General features: G+C 40.9%; 2 protein-coding genes across 3 annotated transcripts in view; both read right to left on the bottom strand.

The window, feature by feature from the left end:
• On the bottom strand, positions 1-8,413 carry rtn4rl2b (reticulon 4 receptor-like 2b). The gene is made up of 4 exons (XM_088987801.1): positions 5,661-8,413; positions 3,367-3,593; positions 3,043-3,276; positions 1-2,829 (listed from the first exon to the last, which is right to left on the bottom strand). The coding sequence occupies exons 1-4, from the start codon at positions 5,848-5,850 to the stop codon at positions 1,960-1,962; spliced, it is 1,521 nt and encodes a 506-aa protein (XP_088843927.1). The 5' UTR covers positions 5,851-8,413; the 3' UTR covers positions 1-1,959.
• Positions 8,414-8,572: 159 nt separating this feature from the next.
• slc43a3b (solute carrier family 43 member 3b) overlaps positions 8,573-22,219 on the bottom strand; it is a 27,537-nt gene continuing 13,890 nt past the window's right edge. Inside the window, exons 2-14 of one of the 2 annotated variants that reach the window (XM_088987823.1) lie at positions 21,853-21,992; positions 18,785-19,036; positions 18,590-18,719; positions 17,061-17,107; positions 16,909-16,985; positions 15,041-15,133; positions 14,810-14,949; positions 14,609-14,712; positions 13,770-13,913; positions 13,099-13,206; positions 10,502-10,688; positions 10,082-10,205; positions 8,573-9,999 (exon numbers count right to left, since the gene is read on the bottom strand). In XM_088987823.1, the coding sequence (XP_088843949.1) occupies positions 9,889-9,999; positions 10,082-10,205; positions 10,502-10,688; positions 13,099-13,206; positions 13,770-13,913; positions 14,609-14,712; positions 14,810-14,949; positions 15,041-15,133; positions 16,909-16,985; positions 17,061-17,107; positions 18,590-18,719; positions 18,785-18,971 (1,452 nt within the window). In that variant the 5' untranslated portion in view covers positions 18,972-19,036; positions 21,853-21,992 and the 3' untranslated portion in view covers positions 8,573-9,888. Of the gene's footprint in view, positions 10,000-10,081; positions 10,206-10,501; positions 10,689-13,098; positions 13,207-13,769; positions 13,914-14,608; positions 14,713-14,809; positions 14,950-15,040; positions 15,134-16,908; positions 16,986-17,060; positions 17,108-18,589; positions 18,720-18,784; positions 19,037-21,852; positions 22,029-22,219 lie in introns of those variants that run through there. The other variant, XM_088987813.1, reaches the window with a different exon arrangement.

The following is a 22,219-nucleotide window of genomic DNA, read 5'->3' as shown; positions in this document are numbered from 1 at the left end:
AAACTGATTCTTCCAGCTTTCAATTGAAAAAAATCACAAAATGTGATAAGTGAGCAGATCAAATTCAAAAACATTTTGGTAAAAACCTGACAACACATTATACAGCTTCAGGGAGTTTGCTTCACACCATCGAAAAGGATGTGGTCTTATTCACTAAAGCTGTAGCTTTCGGCGCGTCTAAATAAACAAATCAATAATAAATGCACACATGAGCGAATACCTTTACAAATCAGGATGTATTGTATTATTATGTAAATAGGCTACTGCAGCAAATCTGTAGAATATCTGGAAATTATTTCATCAACTTTATTTTCAGATTTTTACACACACAACAGATACTCAACATAAAGATGATCAAAGCCAATTTCTAAGAATCTAATGCAAAATCCAACCAAGACAAACACAGGATTTCTGATTTTCTTTTGTTTGACTAAACTAGCCAATGTAGTTTTTGTGTTCATTACTAAATGCTACTGACTGAAAAGGGAAAAGTATGACAGATAAAAGTGCAGAGAAGCATATGATAGTTGACATTTTTTGTGTCATGCATGTTTCAAGTTCCTTGATGTGTTTAAATTTGCGCGGAGAAGTGCGGGCGGCTATGCTGCTGACATCTCTAGGATGACACACGATTTGGAATCTCAAAGAAGAGTCGCTCTTGGCTGCAAATCAGGCACTTGGCCATTCGCTTTTTCTCACTCCTCATTTTCATTTTATTTCACAATGAAATTTTCTGTTTGTCCTTCTCATCTGTGATCTGTGCCAAGATACCTTTCCGCAGCTTTTCACAAACTGTATGTGGTACTGACAATTAGAATGTATTGACAGCAAGCTATTCTCTGAATTTTGGACCATTTTTCTTGGCTGCATTCCTTCCAGAATATTTATCTGGGTATTAATGTTTTGTTTTGTTTGTTTGTTTGTTCTTTTGTTTGGTCCAATCAGATTTCATGTTGCCATCTATTCTGCCCGGGGCCTTCGGAATCAATAGTGCTTGCTTATGCAACTTAAATTATTAACGGCCCGGTAGTCGAGTGGTTAGCATGCCAGCTTCGCAGTGCAGAGGTCGTGAGTTCAAGACACGGTCCGGCCCCCCCATTGTGGAATTTGCATGTTCTTCCCGGGCCCGTGTGTGTTTTCTCCAGGTTTCTTCCCACATTCTAAAAACATGCAGGATTGAACACACCAAATTGTCTCTGGATGTGAGTGTGAGCGCGGATGGTTGTTTGTCTCCATGTGCCCTGTGATTGTCTCTGTGTCCACCGCCTAGTGCCCGAAGACTGCTGGGACAGGCTCCAGCACCCCCTGTGACCCTAAAGAGGATAAAGCGATATGGAAAATGGATGGATGGACTGTTTGGTTGCCAAAATGTACACCAACCAAATGAGTTTCCGACCCGAGCCACCACTTCTACCCATAAGAAACAGTATTAAAGCAAATTGTTGGTATTACTTTCGAAGAATGGTTTTTCTTTATTTTCCCATTTTGCAAAGCCTGGTGCTCAAAAGAAAAAGATAATCATCTTCATTGGCGATGTAAATGAAAGCAGCAGTACAGATGCTGTTTGTTGTTTGTGTAGAAAATACCTCCAGACAGGAAGGTGGAATTGCTTCACTCCTACACCCGACAGTGTGTTGTTTTGTTGATCGATGAGTTCTGTTCAATACCTATCACAGACTCCACCATATGATCCCTGTCATTGTCAAGGCCTATGCTGCACCTATTCTGGTCAGCAGCAGACACATCAACAATAATGATGAGCCCTGTCTTGCCTCAACTCGCAGAGTATCTGCTTCTGAAAACTGATTTTTACAACCCTCACCCGTTTCCTGTCAATGTGTAATGCCATCTCCTTGTGGGTCAAGGAGGTGACTGAAAGGGATCAAGGTCCCAAGCTTTTTCTATGAGTTGAAAAGAGCAGGACAGAAGAATGAGAGAAGGGCTGAATGAATGGTGGATTCAGCCAAAAAGTAAATGGAGGGAGAAAGCAACTACGCAGACTGAGAGGCGGTGGAGGAGAGCTGGACTTGTGGCAATGGATGAGAATGAGGATGTAAAAGCTGAATTGTCATAGTTTAGGGAGCACTCGGGCTCGAAGCAGCGGATGGCAGCATCTTCGTTGCCATAGTTGTCCCAGTACTCTTCTTGGTCGAGCTTTGGGAGAGCCACTTCGTCATCTGATAGTTCATACTTGGGAGGAAATGAGTCCAGTTGGGTTTTGGGGAAATACTGTGGCTTTCCTACAGGGAATGTCTTTCCTGTCTCTGTGGTCTTCTGATTATTGATCTTGGAGGAAGAAACGGGCTTGTGCTTGGAGAACCACCAGCGTGTCTTAGTGCTAAAGGTGGTCGTGGTGGTACCGGCCAGGGATCCAGGGTCAGGCATTGGGCAGAGGGCAAAGTCAAGTTCCCGGAGGAATCTGAGATCTTGGCCGCGACGCTGGGACGGTGATGAGCATCTGAGCTCTGAAGAGGAAACGCGGGCTTTGCGAAACCACTCCCACAAGGTGCGGGCCTCACAACCACAGGACCAAGGGTTGCCATTGAGACGGAGGAAGGTAATGCCTTGGGTGTCTTTCATAGCTTGGCCTGGGAGCTCAGCAATGGAGTTGTTGAACAGGTAAAGGATGGAGAGGCGGCCCAGGTCGCGGAAAGCGCGACGGTTGACCTGCCTTATTCGATTATCATGGAGAAGGAGGCGGTCCAGATTGACCAAGCCTCGGAACACATTCTCAGAAAGGACACGGATGCGGTTGCCATGGAGGAATAGGTGTGTGAGGTTGACCAGATCTGAGAACAGGTTATCCTGCAGAAAGTGGAGCTGATTCTCCTGCAACAATGTGAAAACATCACATTACAAAACAAGTAATTGGATCTATGCTTGTCTGTGACTGTAAAGTGTCTTTGAGAGCTTTGAAAAGCGCTTGAAATAAAATGTATTATTCTTATTATTTTTTTTTATAACCACCGCTACCAATGCTAGCCTATAATGGGTAATTCCAGATTGTAAACTTTGTTCAATGTGTATTTATGCAATATTTACCTGCAAGTAGAGAAACTGCAGACTGTACAATTTGTGAAAGAGGTCATGGGGTAGCATGGAAATCTTGCATCGATGCATGTGTAGACTCTGCAGCTTCTCCAACCCTCTAAAAGCTCCACCTTCTAGGCGCCTCAGTGTAGGGTTGTCACCCAGGTCCAACTCCTCTAGCACTCTGAGGTTACTAAAGGCCCCGGCTTCAATCCAAGTGATGTTATTGCCATAGAGCCAAAGCACCTGTGTCGAAGAATAGGGGGGTTAAGGTGTTGGAAGGGGAGTGTGAGTTGTCCACCTCATTTAAAGTGCCCGGCGGTCATCCACTTTCACCTGTGTTTCGAAGCCAAACGAATCCACACGGAGCTCTGTGATACGGTTGTTTTGCAAGAAAACACGTTGTGAGTCATAGGGCACGCCGTTCGGAACCATGGTGAGGTTCTGAGACTGACAGCTGACTGTCATGGGTGTAGGGTAACACACACAAAGCCTGGGACATGCAGCCACACTGCTGGGCTTCACCACCACCAGCCACAAGATCAGCCACAAAGACAATCCACCTAGGACAAAAACACAGGATTCAAAGCTTGTTTGGAAAATGTGGACATCAGATTAAGATACATAGCTCTTGGTTTCACCTATTTTTTTCTGTGCAGCCTTTTGTAGCCACTGATTATTTTCTAGCACATTCTTATGTAAGCCTTGTTTTCTGAGACTTGTGCAGATGACACACATCATTCAACCATTCATATCTCCCGGATCTTCGCATTGGGTGTCTTGTCTCCAAGACACTTGTCTCCAATGTCAGAGTGACTCTAACCATGAGCTATGCAGAGTAAGTAATAAATAAAAAACCTTTGACAAAAGAATCAATTCGTAGGCAAATCCCCCCCAAAAAAGGAAAATGTGAATGAACTCACTGAGTGTATAATACTTTGCACATGTTCTAGAAAACAAACCTTTCTACTGAAGAGTCTGCTAAGCAGAAGGCACACGTAAAAGAAAACTAGACTGAGATCAATTTCACTCCGGCTTCAGTTACTTCCCTGTGCTTCAGCACAGCTCATATGACGGCACACAAAAAAAGACTATGGAGGTAAAAGTAGAGTCATTAAATGATAATGAACATCCCATTCATCTGTTGTACGCAAGATTTTCCAGTGACTCACCCCTTGGCCTCGCATCAAGTTGAACCCTTACCTATGCCGGACCTCCAAGAGAACACAAGACTGGGATTTCAAATGGAAGAAGACACCAATCCAAAATCTTGGTAAGCCTTATTTACCACATTGCAAATAATGATTGCATAAGCATCCAGTTTGTAAATGATTTATGGAGGAATTCGATTAAAAAAAAACCTAAATGAAAAACACATCCATAGCAATAACTAGAAAAAACGGTGCCATGTGAGAACCCAAACATGAACTATATGTACTCATATCAACAACAACATGCACCTCTGCTCAAAAAAATTGGCTCACTTAGAAACTGCCTTATTTTTTCAGTACATTGTTTTGATCAACTCTTCTATTTGAGATTGGTGTTTTGTGGAAACGCACCATGTGGCCATGTCATGAATGTAGAAGAAAAAAATTGGTATAATCTAAACAATATGGCAAATATCTTGCAAATTTACATGAGATGTTAAAATGAAAACGACATGGTGCTTAACTGGTTAGCACATTGGCCTCACGGTGTAGAGGTGCTGGGTTCAAGTCTGGCTCCAGCCTTCCTGTGTGAGGTAGTATTGTTCTCCTTGTGCCTGTGTGCTTTTCTTCAGAAACGCCGGTTTCATCCCCACATTCCAAAAACACGCAAATGAAGTTAATAAAGCACTCTAAATTGTCCTTAAGTGTGACCGAGATTATGAATGGATGTTTGTTTGTGTGTGCCTTGTGATTGGCATGAAACCAGTTCAGTGGTTCAGAGAATGGATGAACGGATAGAGACTCAAATGGTTTGTCATAGGAAGATGCCAGCACAAGAAAACATATTTTATCAGATTTAATTGTAAGTAGAAATTATTCAAGTTGTAAAGTACTTTATTGAAGAGCAATACAATTAATATGTAGTTGTTATCAGTCCTTGTGACCCAACTGATTATTGAAATAACAACAATTCAACAATACCCCATCAGAAAATGCCTACGAAGCATATCTTCTTGCTAACCTGGGGTCGTTTTTTGTTTCTTCTTTTAACCCATTGCAGGTCATTGACTCGATTTCCATATTTAACTGTACAGTTTTGCATGCATTTGTCATGTTGCTGAATCCCCTCTTAATTTAAGTAGTCTGTACTTCGTAAGTACTTTGTAAGAATCAACTTTGAACTTGGTATTTTCACCAACCAACCAACCAACCAACCAACCAACCAACCAACCAAACAAACAAACAAACAAACAAACAAACAAACAAACAAACAAACAAACAAACACAAAAATAAACAAACAAACAAACAAAATAAAGTTATGTTTTTTTCGTAGTTCATGAACATTTCCAGCTATTCAAATCAATGCTGGCAGTACTCCAAAATTATTCTAAATTGAAGCATTAATTTTATTTTTTTAAGATGCAAGCCAATCAAATCACGGAAGGCAACACAATCATGTTGGGTGTACGGCCGCTCACTTTTGAAGTTGTGGGCTGTTGAGGAGCTCCTCTTGGTCCAGCGAGTCTCCATGGTGAGTAAAAGCGAAAGCGAGTTAGCCTGCGCGGCGATGAAGTGCCTGATCGCTGCTATCTCTGCTGACGTTCGGCTCCGGGGACCGAGTCGCTGTGGCTTCCCAGGGGAGTGAAGCTCAGGAGTCCCTGTCAACATTTTTATACTTGGCGGCGGCTTCGTCGCCCACCAGGCGGCGTAGGCAGAGCGGTGCCTGCTGTCAGACGTCAGCCTTCTTGCTGAGAGGAGGAGGGACGGCACTCGCCGAAGGAAGAGCCAAGAAAGGGAGCAGCACACAATGTTTAGCTTCTTTCTTCTTATGCTAACAATACAGCATCATTGTTGCAAAACAAAAGGGAGTGGGAAGTGAATATGTCTTTATTGTCTTCAGACTTTTTACTTTTACAATACAACACAATACACCCTAATTTATATTGCGTTTCCACAATAGCTGCAGCAGTATCGAAGCAATTCACATAATAGTCAACACAAAGCAAAATAATAAACACGACAGGAACATAATAACATGGACAATTGTGCAATCTTAACGACTTTCCCCATGTACTGTATGATGTTTGAGTACAAGACAAACACTATTACGTGAAGCAGTTCTAGATTTTACTCTTTATCACTGGATTTGACGACAGTGGTTTAATTTGGGTGACTTTATAATCCAGTGGTGAGCGCGTCTGCCTCACAGCGCAAAGGTATAGGATTCGATTCCCTATCCGCCTTTCCTTGTGGAGTTTTTCCCCCTCTTTATTCTCCTTGTGCCTGTATGGGTTTTCTTTGGGTATTATGTTTCCCCCCCACATTACAAAAACATGCGTGGCAGTATCATGGAACACTCTCAATTGTCCCTATATGTGAGAGTGTGTGCAGATAGTTGTTTATCGAGATGCGCCCTGCAATTTGTTGGCATCCAGTTCAAGGTGTAGCCCTGCCTCCGGCCCAAAAAAAGCTGGAATACGCTCCAGCACACCACGAAGCATGGAGTATGCCTGCATGTGTATAATCTGTACAAATACATGAAAACCCTTGATCGTTATTCATAAATTGATCCATCATTGCCAATATGGGTCGAGGTGAGTACCAGCATGATGCATCCATCTGTTCCCAAGAAAATACACTTACCAAATTGAAATCTTGTGTTTCAGGATGGTACTGACAGTAAAGTTTCTTGTTTTAGGTGATTGGCGGATGCATATTGTACATCATATCCAGACAGGCTTCGGAAAGTATTTACCCTCGGCTTTGCACAACAGCTTTGGAAGCATTGATTGTGGGATTTCTTTGACAGTGTTCTTGGCCTCAGGGTAAACTGGTCAGACTCCGTGGAGGAGGAAGACGTGTGTAAGTTCACCTCATGTGCATATCATGTTGATCCAACGTGTGTCTACACACTCCACACCAGCCTCTCCTCCCTTAATGATGCATCATCTCACTCGCCCACTTGTGTCAACGCGATTCGCAGGCACGCTGGCATTTGAATTGGTGTAAACACAGCATGTTCAAAGGATCTGTCTTGATTCTGTTCATGTGTTGTCATCTCTCACACATGCAAACTCATCTTTCACAGCTGAAGACCTTCTACAGTATGCAGAATCAGAATAAAGATCAGAATCAGAAAGCCTAATCATCCCACAATGGGATAATTTGTAAGATTATGGTGTGGCAGGGTGGTGCTTGTGTTAAAAGTTTGAGAATCACTGTTTTGGGGAGCTATGAGTGGTATGGCCCTACCAAAACATGTTGAGCATTCCATTCAGTACAATTTGGCTCCGATTAGCTGGCAACTGGTTCAGGCTGGCCCCAAATCTACTGCCTGAAAATGGCTGGGATAGGCTCCAGCACACCCACAACTCTTATTGATGATAAGCACCTCGGTTCATTGATGAATGCACAGTTTTCTTCCAATAAATACCCTGAAAACACAGAGGCCAACAGTGACGTTAGGTGTTAGGTTGATGTTTCTATTCTCAGCATCTCCGAGCTTCAGTTTCTATTTCAAGGCGATGTACACACACTTACATTCCAAGTGAAAGAATTGGCAGGCTTGCATCGATCTAACATGTTGCACAGCGGGGGCACAGTGAGAGACTTGGTCAGTGAATTTGCCTGTTATTTTTGGTGTCAAACACAACTTATTGCTGCAGAGGACCTTCTGTCCCCAGGAGTTTTAGCGTACAGGCAGAGGCAGCTTACTCAGTGACAGTGAGTAGAAATGGATGTTCTTGTTTTCTTTCTCTGTTTCTTTTCTTTTTCAGGTGAGGTGGTAGTTAAAAGGTGAGGTAGTAGTAAAAAAATCACAAAAATGATGGCATCGATGGTGACTCGAGGCCCAATGAGTTAGCACGTCTGCGTCACATTGCAGAGGTACAGGGTTCAATTTCAGGCCCCGGCTTCCCTCTGTGAACTTTGCATGTTCTCCCTGTGCCTGCGTGGATATTTCTGGGTATTCCGGTGTCTCCCACATTCCAAAAACCTGTATGGCAAGTGAATGGAACTTTAATTTAACAGTAATTGTCCCTCAGTATGAATGTGAGTGTGAATGATTGTTTGTCTATGTGTGCCCTGAGATTAACTGTCAATAAAACAAATCTTGTCAAAAATGGTCAAGAATACAAACATATGATATAAACCGAGACTACAGTTATCAACTGAAATACTACCTATATGGAACAAAGAAATTACGAGGTATCAACATCAAGTGTATAGACTCTATATTCTATTTGCAAAATTTCCATCAGTGTGGCATGGCTTTTGGAATTGGATTTGCCTTTATTAGTCTCACAGTGGAGAAATTTACATTTCACAGCAGCAAAGTGATGAAAGGAATGAAAGTAGAAAAACAAAATACATGAGCTGCTAGAAAGGCAGCCACTCTCGGGGCGCCGTCTTGAAGTCAAAAGAACAAAAAAAAAACTAAATAACAAATAATATGACAGCATAGAGACAATATGACAATCCAAAGACACAGAGAGACATTCATTCTTCAGGACTTGCTGTACCCTCTTTGTGATGACATGAAAGATGATTTTTAAAGGCAGAACGTGACAAAGGCAAATCTGTGTCATGTGCGGCTCGAAAGGCGAGACTGAGGAAACAAAGCTAACAGGACCAGATCATGACAAAGATGTTTTTCTCCTGACATGTCATGTGGAGTGGTGACATGATGCAAGAGGAAAGAACTGTTGGGGGGAAATGAGCACTTCTGATGCAATGGATGCACCGTGTCTTATGCAGTAATAAAATGCATAATGTATAGTGGGCCACATTTTACATATCATTTCCCTTGGAGAACCATTGTAATTAAAATTATATTCAAACATTCAAAAATAAGACTTTATTCAACTATTCTTTATGTGACTGTAATGGAGTGTTTGGCAACAAGAAAATACTTACATTGTCTCTCAATTATTACATATGAGAATTTGAAATTGTGGTACATATTTTAGTAAGCATCATGGAAGTTGCCATATTTGGTTTGCTTCCGTGGACCATATAAATAAAGTTGGGGGCCAGATATGGCCCCTGGGCCTTGACTCTAACACCTGTGCTCTTGAGGGATCCAGCCAGTGCATTAAAAGAGTAATTTGACCGTGTTGTCCAAAGTTCAATCATGTTCACAGGACACCATTTTTGATATTTAACTTCATAACCTTTTAATTGGCGCCACAATTAATGTTCATTTTTCATCCTGTGAAACTTTTTTGACTCAGATAAAACTCCTCATGCTTGTCTCTTTTCTATATTTACAAAATGACGTCTGTTGTCTTTATGGATGACAACAATCAGCAGGTGGTGCAATAGCTGAGTCACGAACTGCTCCGTTGAATCTGAAACTTTGCCTTAGTTTAAAACAGAAGCCTAAGTTACCCTGTGGGCAAATTCATAACAATATAAAATGTGTCCAGAACCCAGAATACACCTCTATATCTTTTATAGTAAAGAATATTGCGTAGAGGCAAAGTTGGCATAAGGTTGGCCAAAATAAAACAAAATTATTAGTACACAAGGCGGCTTTGGGTTTGCTGACGACATACAAAATGTAACATGGGTATCCGAAACACACAAGCAGAACTTTGCGAATCATTTAAAAATGAAACAACCACCCACAGTACAGTATTGATGTTATAGTCACTGTGTCAGTGTCATTGTGTGACTTGAAAAATTGTCACAAGTCCGCTTTCAATGCTATTGAAGCTGTCTGTTGGCTCGCTGTGCTGCAAGATTTTTACAGTGCAAAAAGACAGACAGCGGGTGGACAAAGGCGAGCAGAATCACCAGGGTCACAGCGATGTTCACCTACAGACACATCAAATAAAAGTGAGTGTCTGAGAGAATTTCTACAGGAATTTATTTAAGATTTGTGTGATTGTATACTCACATATAAAGGATCTCCGTGCAGAACAGTTTTTACCAATGCAAAGGAGGCATACTGCAATAAAGAGATGATTGCTGAAATTGCCATGATGAGGCCATAGAGCTTCCCAAAGTGGCATGATGGGAAACTAGATACAAAAAAGAATAACAGAAAATTAAAGAATAAAGTACACGTCTCATAACTTGTCAAATTAAGCTATGGGAATACTTTCTGGCTCATGCTGAATGAATATTGTGTAAGCATTTTTGGGTCAGGGAAATTGAGTCTCTGTAACTCAATGACCAAAAAAGAAAGACAAATGATGACATGTCCCAAGCTTCCTGAACACATCAACAAATAGCAATCAAAACAAGACTTTACTGCTTTTTGGAGGTACAGTTTTATGGGAGATATTGCAAAATTTTGGTGTGCACTTTTACTCACGCCACACTGAGGAATGCTGCATTGCCACCATACAGGAAGGAGCGATTGAGCACTTGCATGATGAAGGTAAAGTACTGAAGTGGTAAGAGTGGCGCAGCTGCACAAATTGAGAACACGAGCGCCATCAACGATGTCAGGAAGAGAGAAAGAACTGAGGAGTTCAGGTCTGCCTCTTGTTCACTCAAACCTACACAAACAATCCAACAACAAATTAAGTTGCTTTTCGGTTTTCGTTGAAAAGCCGTTAAATGTAGTATGTTGCCTTTAAATTTGAATATACTGTATGAACTCCTAGGCTTTTCACACAAACAAGTAATTCCTGCCCATACAATCCACTTTATTCCCGGGGGCTTTGAGATTGCAAGAAGAAAGATAATTGTGTTGTGAAAATTGGTAGTTTTTCATTTGGTACTCGGTTATAAGGAACATAAAAGGACTAGGATGAATACCTTAATTAATAAAGACCGGCTAAATGTTGCAAGCTTGCTGCTTTCATTTAACATGGGCAAAAGGATACCGGGGTAATATGTGCAATAAACTTCGGACGTAGGTTTCGACAAATACCAGAGAAGGTTCACTGGGTAAAGATTGAGAACAGTGTCAAAAGAACATAACATATTTCATTTATAAGGGTAGAAACCACAAAGTAAATCATGAACAACATGTAAGGACTTATTTTCGTGCCCACCTCGTTTCACACATTTGCTCAGTATGAAAGAGCCCTACGGCAATGTCAAATGACCAGTTACCATATTTGGAAGTGCCAACGTCGCCTCCTCCCCGAAAGTAAAAAGGCAGATTTTGCTGCTGGTTAGACTTATCTTTCAATGCCAATGAAGAAAAGTCAGAATGTGCTCATTGTGGAGGATATTCTCCCTTTGGCACTGTTAAATCAATTTTGCACGTGCACTTTTAATATGTGGATTCTTACACACGCTTCATTCCTGACCTGTGAATACTGTATGTGCGCAACCATCATAGAGGTGTCATTCAGTGAAGTCTGAGGATATCCCGAATTGACTGATCATGGAGTTCTCATGAGACTTGAGAATTCCATAGAGATCCATTTTGAAAGTATGCCACACTTTGATTGTGATATTAACACATTCACTGCCAGGCGATTAGCAAAAATGTGTCCAATCCAATGCCAGGGTTTTTGTCATTGTCACTCCAGGACCCACAGAATATTGAGTTTAAGGACAACATAGACATTCAATACAGCGCTAGAAACCTTAGACTATCTTTAATGAGAAAAAAAGAATTAATTTCTAAATTGTATGCATCTGGAGTTATATGAGCTTGACATGAGGGTGGCAGTCCAAAATACAATGCAATACATACAAATTGGTTTATATATCGCTTTAACAGCTGAAGCTGGAACAAAGCACTAACACGGAAAAAGGGGAAATGCTGCCCCCTGTGGAAAAGAAAAACATTGCCAGAGGTCATCGCCAGCGCTTGATCGGCACACAAGCATGAAAAAAAACCCGAACGAATGGCGCTCTCTGTCACATGTTCAATTCCCGAATACATTTTTCAATGGCAGTGAATGAGTTAACATGCACCATGAATACATTTACACCAGTGAGATGTGCTAAACTCAACTATATGCCACTTGGAAGGAGCACTTTGCATTAAATTTGTGATAAATTCAGTATAAGTAATTAAATTTGTGTCAGTTCTCAGAACGGAAAGCTTGTTCAAGTCGTCAAGCAGCACGCAGCACCCATCTCAATCAAATACCCCCTCCAAAATAATCTGTAATTTATGATCAGTTATAACTATGACCGTGACTCTGTGTTTTAATCTTAATTACTAGCAACATGTGGAAATTCTGATCATTTTTTACACCATCCGATTTAATGTTAACGTCATAGTATTGTAGTTCTGACACATATGCAGCTGTTTGGCAGTCGGTGAGTGTATATGGGATAGATGTTCCCTCCTTCCACCGTCCATATACCAGCAGGAATCAGCCGAGTTGGCCTTTCACCTTCATCAGCTCACTGTGAAATTACTCAAAATATAATGTTTTGCCTTCAACAGGCACTAAAACAGTGCAGAGGCCAAAATACGTTTTACGTCCATGGGACAACACGTACCCATACAAATTTGTCAGCATACAATGCATGCAATTGCATACAAAGCATACAACATGCATCAACAATGACCCGACACCGGATGGCTGTGCCGGGAGTCCTTTTGAGTGTCACTGATTGTAACGACCAGCACCTGCGAGGCAGCAGGCAGGGCTGACAGCGCTACCCATTGGTCGCCAACCAGATCATGACACTGATAGCATGATAATTAAACTACACATCAGCTGTAACATCAATAGTGTACTGTTTGTTGGTGGCTTTTTTAAGTATGTCTCCTATAATTGTTCGTCCAGCTTTTTCATTTGTTGCAAATAAGTGCATGCATTCCTATTATCTATTTGCTAGGTTGCCGCTTGGCCTGACTGTATTTATTCAGTGGGTTCTACTTTGTACCCTGATGAACGTCCCACTGAGCCTGGTGGCTACCAATATTTCCACGAGTTAATTTTTAATGTTTTCTTGTTGATGATAAAGTTGAACGTGCTTGTTGTTTATTACCTTGAGGCAGAGGTTTGCGCTTGTTTCTGTCCATGATGAGGCCATTCCAAGGTGCACACAACACCCCACACAGTTGGGTAAAGGCAAATGCGTTGATGTACTGGCTGACTGCCAACATATTGACAAAGGTTCATACATTGAAATGAGAATCACTGTCAACAGTAGCCAAAATGGAACTGTATAGTGCCACTTAGCAGTTTTTTTTTGACGACGATACTAGTGCAGCGTGTTCTACCGGAAACAAATTCCTTGTGTGTTCTACCTACTTGGCAATAAAGATGATTCTGATTCTGATTCTGAAGTTCACATTGCCAAATACTGTAATGTGTCTTTCTGGGACTCATTTACTAAAAGAAAATGAATACATTCTACTTTTTTCCTGATATGGTTTCTGTCTTTCTTTTAAATCAGAGTCATCAGGAAATGCGTGCGTGCATGTTATGTATGTTTTTGTGTGTGTATGTGTGTGTCTATATGCGCGAGCATGTATTTCTTTGTATGTATACGTTTCAATGCACAACACTTTTTGTTGCATTTTTATGTAGGAAAAATGCTGCCGAAATAAAGTTTTATGAATCGATTACCTCACAAGGAGGCTTGTTTGAGTGGACTGTGTTTGACTTGCATGCCACTGTAGAATATGAAGGCCACAGGATAAAGTGTGCTCGTACCAAGTGAAGGCTGTCCATGAGTTAGCTTCTGCAGCATGGGGTTAAGGGTGCCAATGAACAGATAATGTCGCAGTTGGATCACCGATAACCAGATTACATGCCAGATGAATAATCTGGATAGAACACACTCACGTAAAGTTTTCTCTGGGTAAAACAAGAAATTGCAGAGATTTGACAGTCATTAGTTCAGAAAAAGGTTTACCACCAGACTTAAACGGGACATTTGATCAAAGCCGCGTCATAGAGCCTCTCAACAGGTTTACAGATATGTTATTCAGGTTGGTCATTAATTATTATAGTTATTGTATTTCATACATTTTCAGTGGAACATACATAAAATGTCATCGTGTTTACCGATCATGTAAACTGGGATTTATGTATTGATCAAAGCATTCCAAGGGATGAACACCAAAGCAAGGAGACTATTCACAAATATTTTTTTTTTATCAAAAAAACGTTTTAAATGACCTGTTGCTTTATTCCTTGAGAAGTACCATATTTTCACTGCTAGACAAAGCCATTGTGGTTAAAAGGATTGGTTTAAGGCTAACTTGAACCATCTCATTGTCTAAGAAGCAGTTTGACATACCATCATGTTTCACATTCATCACCAATTAAATAGGCGTTAGTATAATTATCATGGGAATGAACTGAGTTTTATTTTTTATAATTCCAGATTTATCCAACCGAACCTTGGGAAAAGAGAACCTTGGGAAATGTGAAAAAAACTTGTTCAGTGTCAAACATTTGTCAAGTGATGCTCAAGTTAAATGTGAGCTTGATTTATATCTATGAAATTTGTGTTTGAAAAAATTAGAGAGTTGCAATTGCACACTGACCTTGCACCGGAAGTGCCTTGTTGGCAAATTGTTCTGTCTCTGTGGCCTTCTGTGAATTTACGTTCAGGGATTGTTTAACCCTTTTTCTCTTGCTGCAGGACAGCCTGAGGTCAAAGTACAGCGCAAGTTACATTTCTATTTGTGATTGTTTACATGTCACGCTTCACATGGATAAATACACTTGATTTCCACTGTTCATACCCATATGTGTAGTCATCAGGCAGTGGGTATGGAATGAAGGTTCTGGGGAAAAGGAAGAACGTCCTGAGCACATGAATGACACTGCAGATGGACAGGAACAGGAAACAGGCACGGAGAGAGATGCCAGACTCGTATAGCAACTTCATCGGGAAAAGGAAAGATCAGTATCAGTGCATAAAATTAGAGATTAGATAAATCTGATGATTTGGGTCATGGGGGCAACTATCTCACCTTGATGATTATGAAGAGTGCTGAGGAAGAGTCAAAGGCCCCGTTGTAGAGAGTAATGACGGTTGAACGACGGGTGCCAAAAAGGTTTCCCACCTTCAAGGGGAGAAATTGAAATAAATTACATTGATGTGTTCTCTGCTGCTTGTAGTGGTTTGTTTTTTTGTACTCTATCTATCCATCCTTTATATGACATTCACTAGAAAAGCTTGTGAACATAAAAGCTGGATTTTTTCAAAATTTGTCATCATAAGACCAGTGACAAGATAATTAATAAATAATCAGATAATTAATTTATTATTATCATAATTAATTAAGTTAATTAACTAATTCACTGCCATACGTGCAAAACCGTGTCCACTCCAGTGCCAGGGTTTTTTTCACTCAAATTGCAGGACCCACAGAATATTGACTTTTAGGACTACATAAACATTCACTTGCCGTAAGCAACCATCGACTCTCTTCTTTCATTCCAAAAAAAGTGTTAATTCCTAAATCATATGGGTCTGGATTTATCTGAGCTTCAAATGGGGGCGGCTGTCCAAAAGACAATACAATACATACATATTGATTTATATAGCGCTTTAACAACAACTAAAGTTGTAATAAAGCGCTAACATGGACAAAAGGCAAATGCTGCCCCCTCGTGGAAGGGAAAAAATTGCCATAAGTCTGACCAGTGCTTCATCGGCACCCACAGCAAGAAATACCAAAACCCGAACAGATTCGGAAATGGCGCTCCATGTCATATTTTGAATTGCCAAATAAATTCGGGAATGGTAGTGAATGAGTTAATAGTTGACTATAGTTACTCCCGCTTTGGTTGAATGGGCTTTAGATGCAGAGATTGGTACAGTTAATTCTGTTTTGTACACCAGCGTGAAACTGCCAATTCGGACTTTTTTTGCAAATAAATACATTTGAATGTACTTACAAATACTTTCAAACATATGTCCAAGTAGACGTTGAAAATATTTAAATATATTGAAATGTACTTGCAAGTACGTTCAATTTGAATATATGGCCTAGTGAGGAGGAATTTGAAACCTAATGATTGATAGAACCAACACAATGGCAAATACAGTTTAGTTATAGTGGCCCGCACCCCTGATTTTGACCCAAAATAGACTGAGGTGGTAGCACACTGAGGCTATAAACACATTTTTGCAGAAGTGGGACTTCTGTCACTACTGATGGAAGGTCTGTCCGTCTGTCACAGAGAGACGCCCAGTTTGGCCAAGATTGACAAACGATGGCAAATTCAAGCTTCTTTACAGAAATGACCGTCAAAGCACTGACAAAGTAAGTTTTGGCCCATCGATGTATTCTTTACTAACCGGATCAAGTACAGATAAACCTCTCAGTCCATCACTGACGGATGCCACTTTGCGACTGACAGAACCATGCCCTGACAATCTCGAGTATTTTCAATGTGCATGGGTGAAAACAAACAGGGTTGATTCTATTGGCTATTTATGGAAATAATAGTACAGACTTTTCTTCCTGTACAGTAGAGGGCCGTATGCCCGAAATAGGTGTAATCCACCAATGAACCAAGAACAAGAAGACAGCGAAAGGCTTTTTAGAAGTTTATTTGGAAGTCATTTGAGTTCTTTGGAATATCCACATGTACACATGGGTACCCCCTCCACATTCCCCTGCTCCTAATGTTATGTGTTAGCTGTGTTGAATACTGTGAAGAGTAAAATGTACTGGGTACTGAACTATCATTTAATATTTTTTTATAATTCACTTTGTTTCATGTGATTTTATTGTTTGGTTGTCAATTTTTCTGATGTCAAATATTTCCCCGATTCTTTAAACAACCCCTCCAAGATAAGACTTGTTTGACAAAAACGTTTCAGACCTACCTGCATGTTGGTAATGAGCAACATGATGCCTCCCACAGCAATGAAGGAGAGGGCTGGGAAAAGCAGGACAGAGAGAGCTGATGGAAAAAAGGCAATTAAATGAGCATCCTCACTTGATTTCAGGATTCAGACCAAAAAGTGTTTTGTTTTACCTGAATTTGAGAAGGCTACCATTAAGGTACCGGTAGTGTGAAAACCTCTGAAATAAACATATCACATGCATGATCAATGATGAGTCAAATGCCAAAGAGTACAAGTCAATTGTGAGGCGGTTTTTAAAGATGGGCAGATTTTTCATTTGCGGATTTACTTTCCAGCCTCATGATGCGATTCCCCTGAGGCCTTCTGTTTTTCTTATTTCTTGTACCAACCCCAAAACAAGAGATCCCTTCAAATCATCAAGCTGTGAAGTATTGAACTGGAAAAAGCTATTAGCATTCCTCGGCTCTGTATTTTCTCTCCACCCTGTATTAGTGGAAACACATGGATGTTCAATGAGTCAGTATATTTTTGTTGTTGGTTTGGATTATTCTGAAATTTCGGCTCTCTTTACTTTCCAAAATAGTTACTGCGCACTGTCAGCCAAATAGGCATTTTTCTCTCCGATAACTCCTCCTTTCACTTCGTTTATCCTTCCTCGGTGAGGTATTTTCTTGTACTGCTTTCACTTGCGACCCCCCTTACCACCACCACATAAAACAATCAGTTTCAGTCTCTGCCATTTCAGTGCTCCCTGGATCTCCTGTTAAGTGTGTATGTAGACATGACCATTTCTCATGAAAGCTACTGCGGTTTCTCATCATCTGCTTCGTAGCCTTCCCTCTTCCATTGAGTTCATGAAATGGATAAACATTGTGAATGAAAGAAAAAAATCACAAGGTTTCTCAAATTTTGGCTATAAACCACGAACATTGCCAGAGGAACAACACATGGCAGCATTGTGGTCTAAAGTTTAGGGTAGGGACCAAAATCTTGATGAGATGAAGAAAATGAAATAGAGAGAGAGAGAGAGAGAGAGAGAGAGAGAGAGAGAGAGAAGGAGAGAGAGGGAGAGAAATTCAGTAAACAAATAGCTTTATAATAACGTCACATCGTTTTTTTTCTTACTAAGAGCCTGCTCAAAGGTGAAAACGATGGGTAAATTTCAATGATTGGTTCTCATTACAGTCATTATAAAAAGAAAAAAGAAACAATGCAAGCCTAAAAAATCAAGCCGTTTTCACCGATCTCAAAAGCTGCGTGTCTATCCATTGAATCATATTTGTGAGGTGCCAAATATACATATGTCTAAGACACATGTATATTTGCAGGTATTTTCTTTATCCACTGTATTTATCCACTGTATTTAGTTGTGTACGCTCCTAATCAATAATTTCAAATAATCCCTACCTTATTTAATAGTCTGTTGGAGGCCACATTCCTTTGAGTCACTCCCTTTGGAATATTTGTAATTAGTATGACTCCAGCCGCATTTATCAGAATCAGAATCAGAATCATCTTTATTGCCAAGTAAGTAGAACACACAAGGAATTTGTTTCCGGTAGAACACGCTGCACTAGTATTGTTGTCAAAAAAACTGCTAAGTGGCACTATACAGTTCCATTTTGGCTACTGCTACTATTTAACTCAAACTGAGTGAACTCCATCAATCAGTCAACTGGTTGTATCAAGATGTACTCACATTCCCAAGAGCCTCGCCACTGTTGTGCCAAAGTGGTCGAAAATGAAACCACTTGCTACTGTCAGAAAATTATTCATGAAGGATGCAATGGTGAAAACCAGGGAGAGCTGCTCATCTTGTCCATTGCAATCTGAAAGAGGCAAGTGAAAAGTAAATTGTGCACCAGAAACAATAGTATTCGAATCACAAGCTCACCTAAAGCCTGTGAGCCATTGATTCCTGTGCTGTTGACACACAGATAGTTGAAGTAACCCTCCTTCTTGAGGACGAAAACAAGTGACGCCCATCCAAATAAGATGCCTGCAAAACAAAGACACTCCACCAGGCCAGTGATGAAGGTGAGGGCCTGTCGCATCCCCAAACGATTCTGACAGTCCGGCATGGTCCCGGCTTCTCACACTTGCATGCACACCAGTGGAATTGGTATTCACACTTGCAGACAGACACCTGCCAAGAATAATGCACGATTTTTGATTGTGGGAGGAAACGGGAGGACCCGGAGAAAACCCACACGAGCAAACTCCACACAGGAAGGTCTGCTCGGTATTGACATGCTAACCGCTCGACTACTGGACAGCCCACTAATATTATTTATTTGAGATTTTTATGTCTTGAACCACAAACCATAAGATGACAAAAACGGCTTTGATTAAACTCCCAGTCAGCAATGGCATCTGGGCCGGATCTGGCATGAATCCGGCACAGCCAACCTTGTGTCAGCACTGGCAAAACGCATGTGGGCCGAATGCGGCCCAGACGCGGCAAAGGAGGCACGTGGGCCTAAAGAGTTTGATGGTTCTCTTTATTTGTAAGTAGGGTCGTTGTCAGAACTCCCAGGCAGGTGACGCGCAGAGCTTGATCGCGGCGTGGAGTCGAGCAAGTCGTGCCGTTATGTCCGTCCGACGCCCGGCATGAGCCGGGCGCCTGAGCGGGTCTTTGCAAGTCTCTTTGAGTCTGTGAGTCCGAGATGAGTCTGAGATGATTCTGCCCCGTGGTTCGCCCAATCTCTCTGTCCCGCGACAGCTCCTTTTATACCATTTTCAAGCGTGTGCTATGCGTCAGGGTGAGACGCACATCAAGGGGATCAAGGAATTGAAAGACATGAAAGGGTTGAAAGGCGCACTTCAAAATCATACACACGTGTGACGCCACAGGGCTCCCCTCCTGGATCCGAAGTCGGTGAAGTACGCTGACGTCGGCGGCCGAGTTGGCCATGAAGCGTCTTCCCGAAGTCAGATCGTGGACATAAGCGATGTCCGACGATGTGCGATCGTGGACATATACGATGCAGCTAGTTGCAGAGTCGCCAGGCGAATTGGACGGTGTTGGCTATCAGGGTGCGACAGGTTTCACGGTGGGGTCGGGGCGCCCACGGCAAAACATTTCTGTCGAAAGTTAAGACTGAATTTTGAAGAGCCCTAATAATAACATTAGCGCAAAATGGGGGGATATGACTCTTTATGGTAGCAAAGGGAAATATTTTAACATATTGTGCTCTAACTTTCGGGTTATTTACGTGTATTTTTGCAAATATTTTCACTTGGTGTACGTATTTAATCGAGACTGAAGCGTGCAAATTTTGAAAGTAAAAACTCAAAACGTCACTGGTGGGTTGGGCTTGAAACTGCCGAGGATTTCAGGAAAGATTAAAAAAACACTGAACTGAAATACAATGAACTTCATTAGGATTCACCTTGCAGCGATATGAACCAGACACTGTACTTATATTACCATAAAACAATTATGAAAATTGTAACCTGAATTTGAAAAAACATTCAGACGTTGAAACTAACTTTTTTATCTTAACTTCATCGTGCATGAAACTCATATTGACATGCCTGATCTTTATGCGTCCCTCAGCGCCGGTGTTGGTCAGATCGTCAGCTTCAGCGTGAGTGACGGAATAATCAACAGCTGGGCACCACCGCAAAACCTCTATGTACATTTGTTGAGGTAAGCTGATACAAATCAGTCTTCATTATTGGAGAATTGTGCAAACTTGGCCCTGAATGACCACTGTCCTGCCCATTTCCCTCCTGAGCGCTTTGTTACAGCTTCAGTTGTTGTTAGCGCTATATAAATCAATATGTATTGTGTTGTATTGTATTGTATTGTATTGTATTGTATTGTATTGTATTTGCAAGATTGAAAATGAAAATAAACAGAATTTAATTATCAGTGAAGATCAAATACAGTTTCAAAACTGGCCTTTTCAAATTGTACAGTGCAGATTCACTTATTCAATATAATTAAGATTATAATATACAAATCCATCCTATATCTGAGTCATTCAACTTTAAGTTATGCAATTCAAATTCAGAATAAACTATTTAATTCTAAATTATTCACCTTTAGTTTTTGGTGGCAAATATTCCACCTCACTGTGTCACTCCTGATGAAGAAATTTCAAGGGTTATTTTTACTGATCATTCATTGGATTGGATGGGCCATTATTCATCTCGCAATGGATATATTCACATTTCACAGCAGCAAAGTTATAAAAGTAGGAGGAAAGGAAAGGAAGTCGAAAAGGTAATGTCATGTACAAATGTTTATTTTCCTAACACACTGTCCATCCGTGTTTTCTTACAGTTCTTACAGCCGCTGTGAGACCTAACTGCCCAGCATGAGACTAGGAACTCAATGTCACAATCAAAAGATGGATACATTTGGCTTTGGATGGTTAAAAGAGGGCATGGAGAGTACAATAATATGACGGATAGAAATTTGCAGTTCAAGAACAATGGTTTGGACTCTTGTGTTCACTATTAAATAAAGAAAAGTGCAGTTTTCCAGTATATGTGCAGTTATGTGTGACAATAAAATATTTTTATAACAATTGTTTTTGCCTTTTATTTAAAGAAGGGTCAAATATGGCTCATGAAAGAAATGGTTCAATTAAGGTTGAATTAAGGCTGACATCAGGTGCCTGTTCGGGCCGGAGTCGGGACGGATCCGGTTATTCAATCCGGGCCAGATGCGGCTCACATTGCGGTTGCCGGATCCGTCATTCATTGCCGTATCCGGGCCGGGCCGAGTGACCAATTTTGCTGACTGGGCTGTTGCCAATCCCAGAAGACACTCAGTGAGAGGAATAACATTCTCAAAAAATGCACTGTCCCTTATTAGGTTCGTTGTCCTCTGGACATAATTTATTAATTTTGGCAAAAATAACCAGAATTTCTCGATTGCTAGACAAATAAAGGTGGTTCCTATCTTATTTTATCATAAAATGTGCTGTTAAGTAGAAAAAGAATACAGACCTTTGCTGTCCTTCTTCCGGCGGTGGTGGATCTCAGTTCACATTGCCATCTGTTCTGAATTTTTCTCTTCCTTTTAAATGGTACAGCTCCTCCTTCCTCTCGCCTTTTGGCTTCCGCTCTCCTTGTTTTTTAATCCGTCTCTTTAGTGCAAAAAAAAGAACCCTTTCCATCTTAGTTAGTTGCAAAAGATGCACCAAAAAGGCTTTCTTGCTGTTATGATGAAAGTGCTGCAATTGCTGCAACACTTATTCCGTCAGTCTAAAGGTCATATGAATGCAGTGACAGGAAAAACATGCCAAAAGCAGATTGGAAACAGACAGAAACAAAAAGAAAGAAATCTTCCAAGAATTCAATTTATCGGCCAAAA

The sequence above is a fragment of the Hippocampus bargibanti genome, linkage group LG02, assembly GCF_051943395.1.
Source record: "Hippocampus bargibanti isolate YZ-2025 linkage group LG02, ASM5194339v1, whole genome shotgun sequence".
Taxonomy (NCBI): Eukaryota; Metazoa; Chordata; class Actinopteri; order Syngnathiformes; family Syngnathidae; genus Hippocampus; species Hippocampus bargibanti.
The sequence above is the reverse complement of the archived record's forward strand: the minus strand, read 5'-3'. Positions and strand labels throughout refer to the sequence as shown.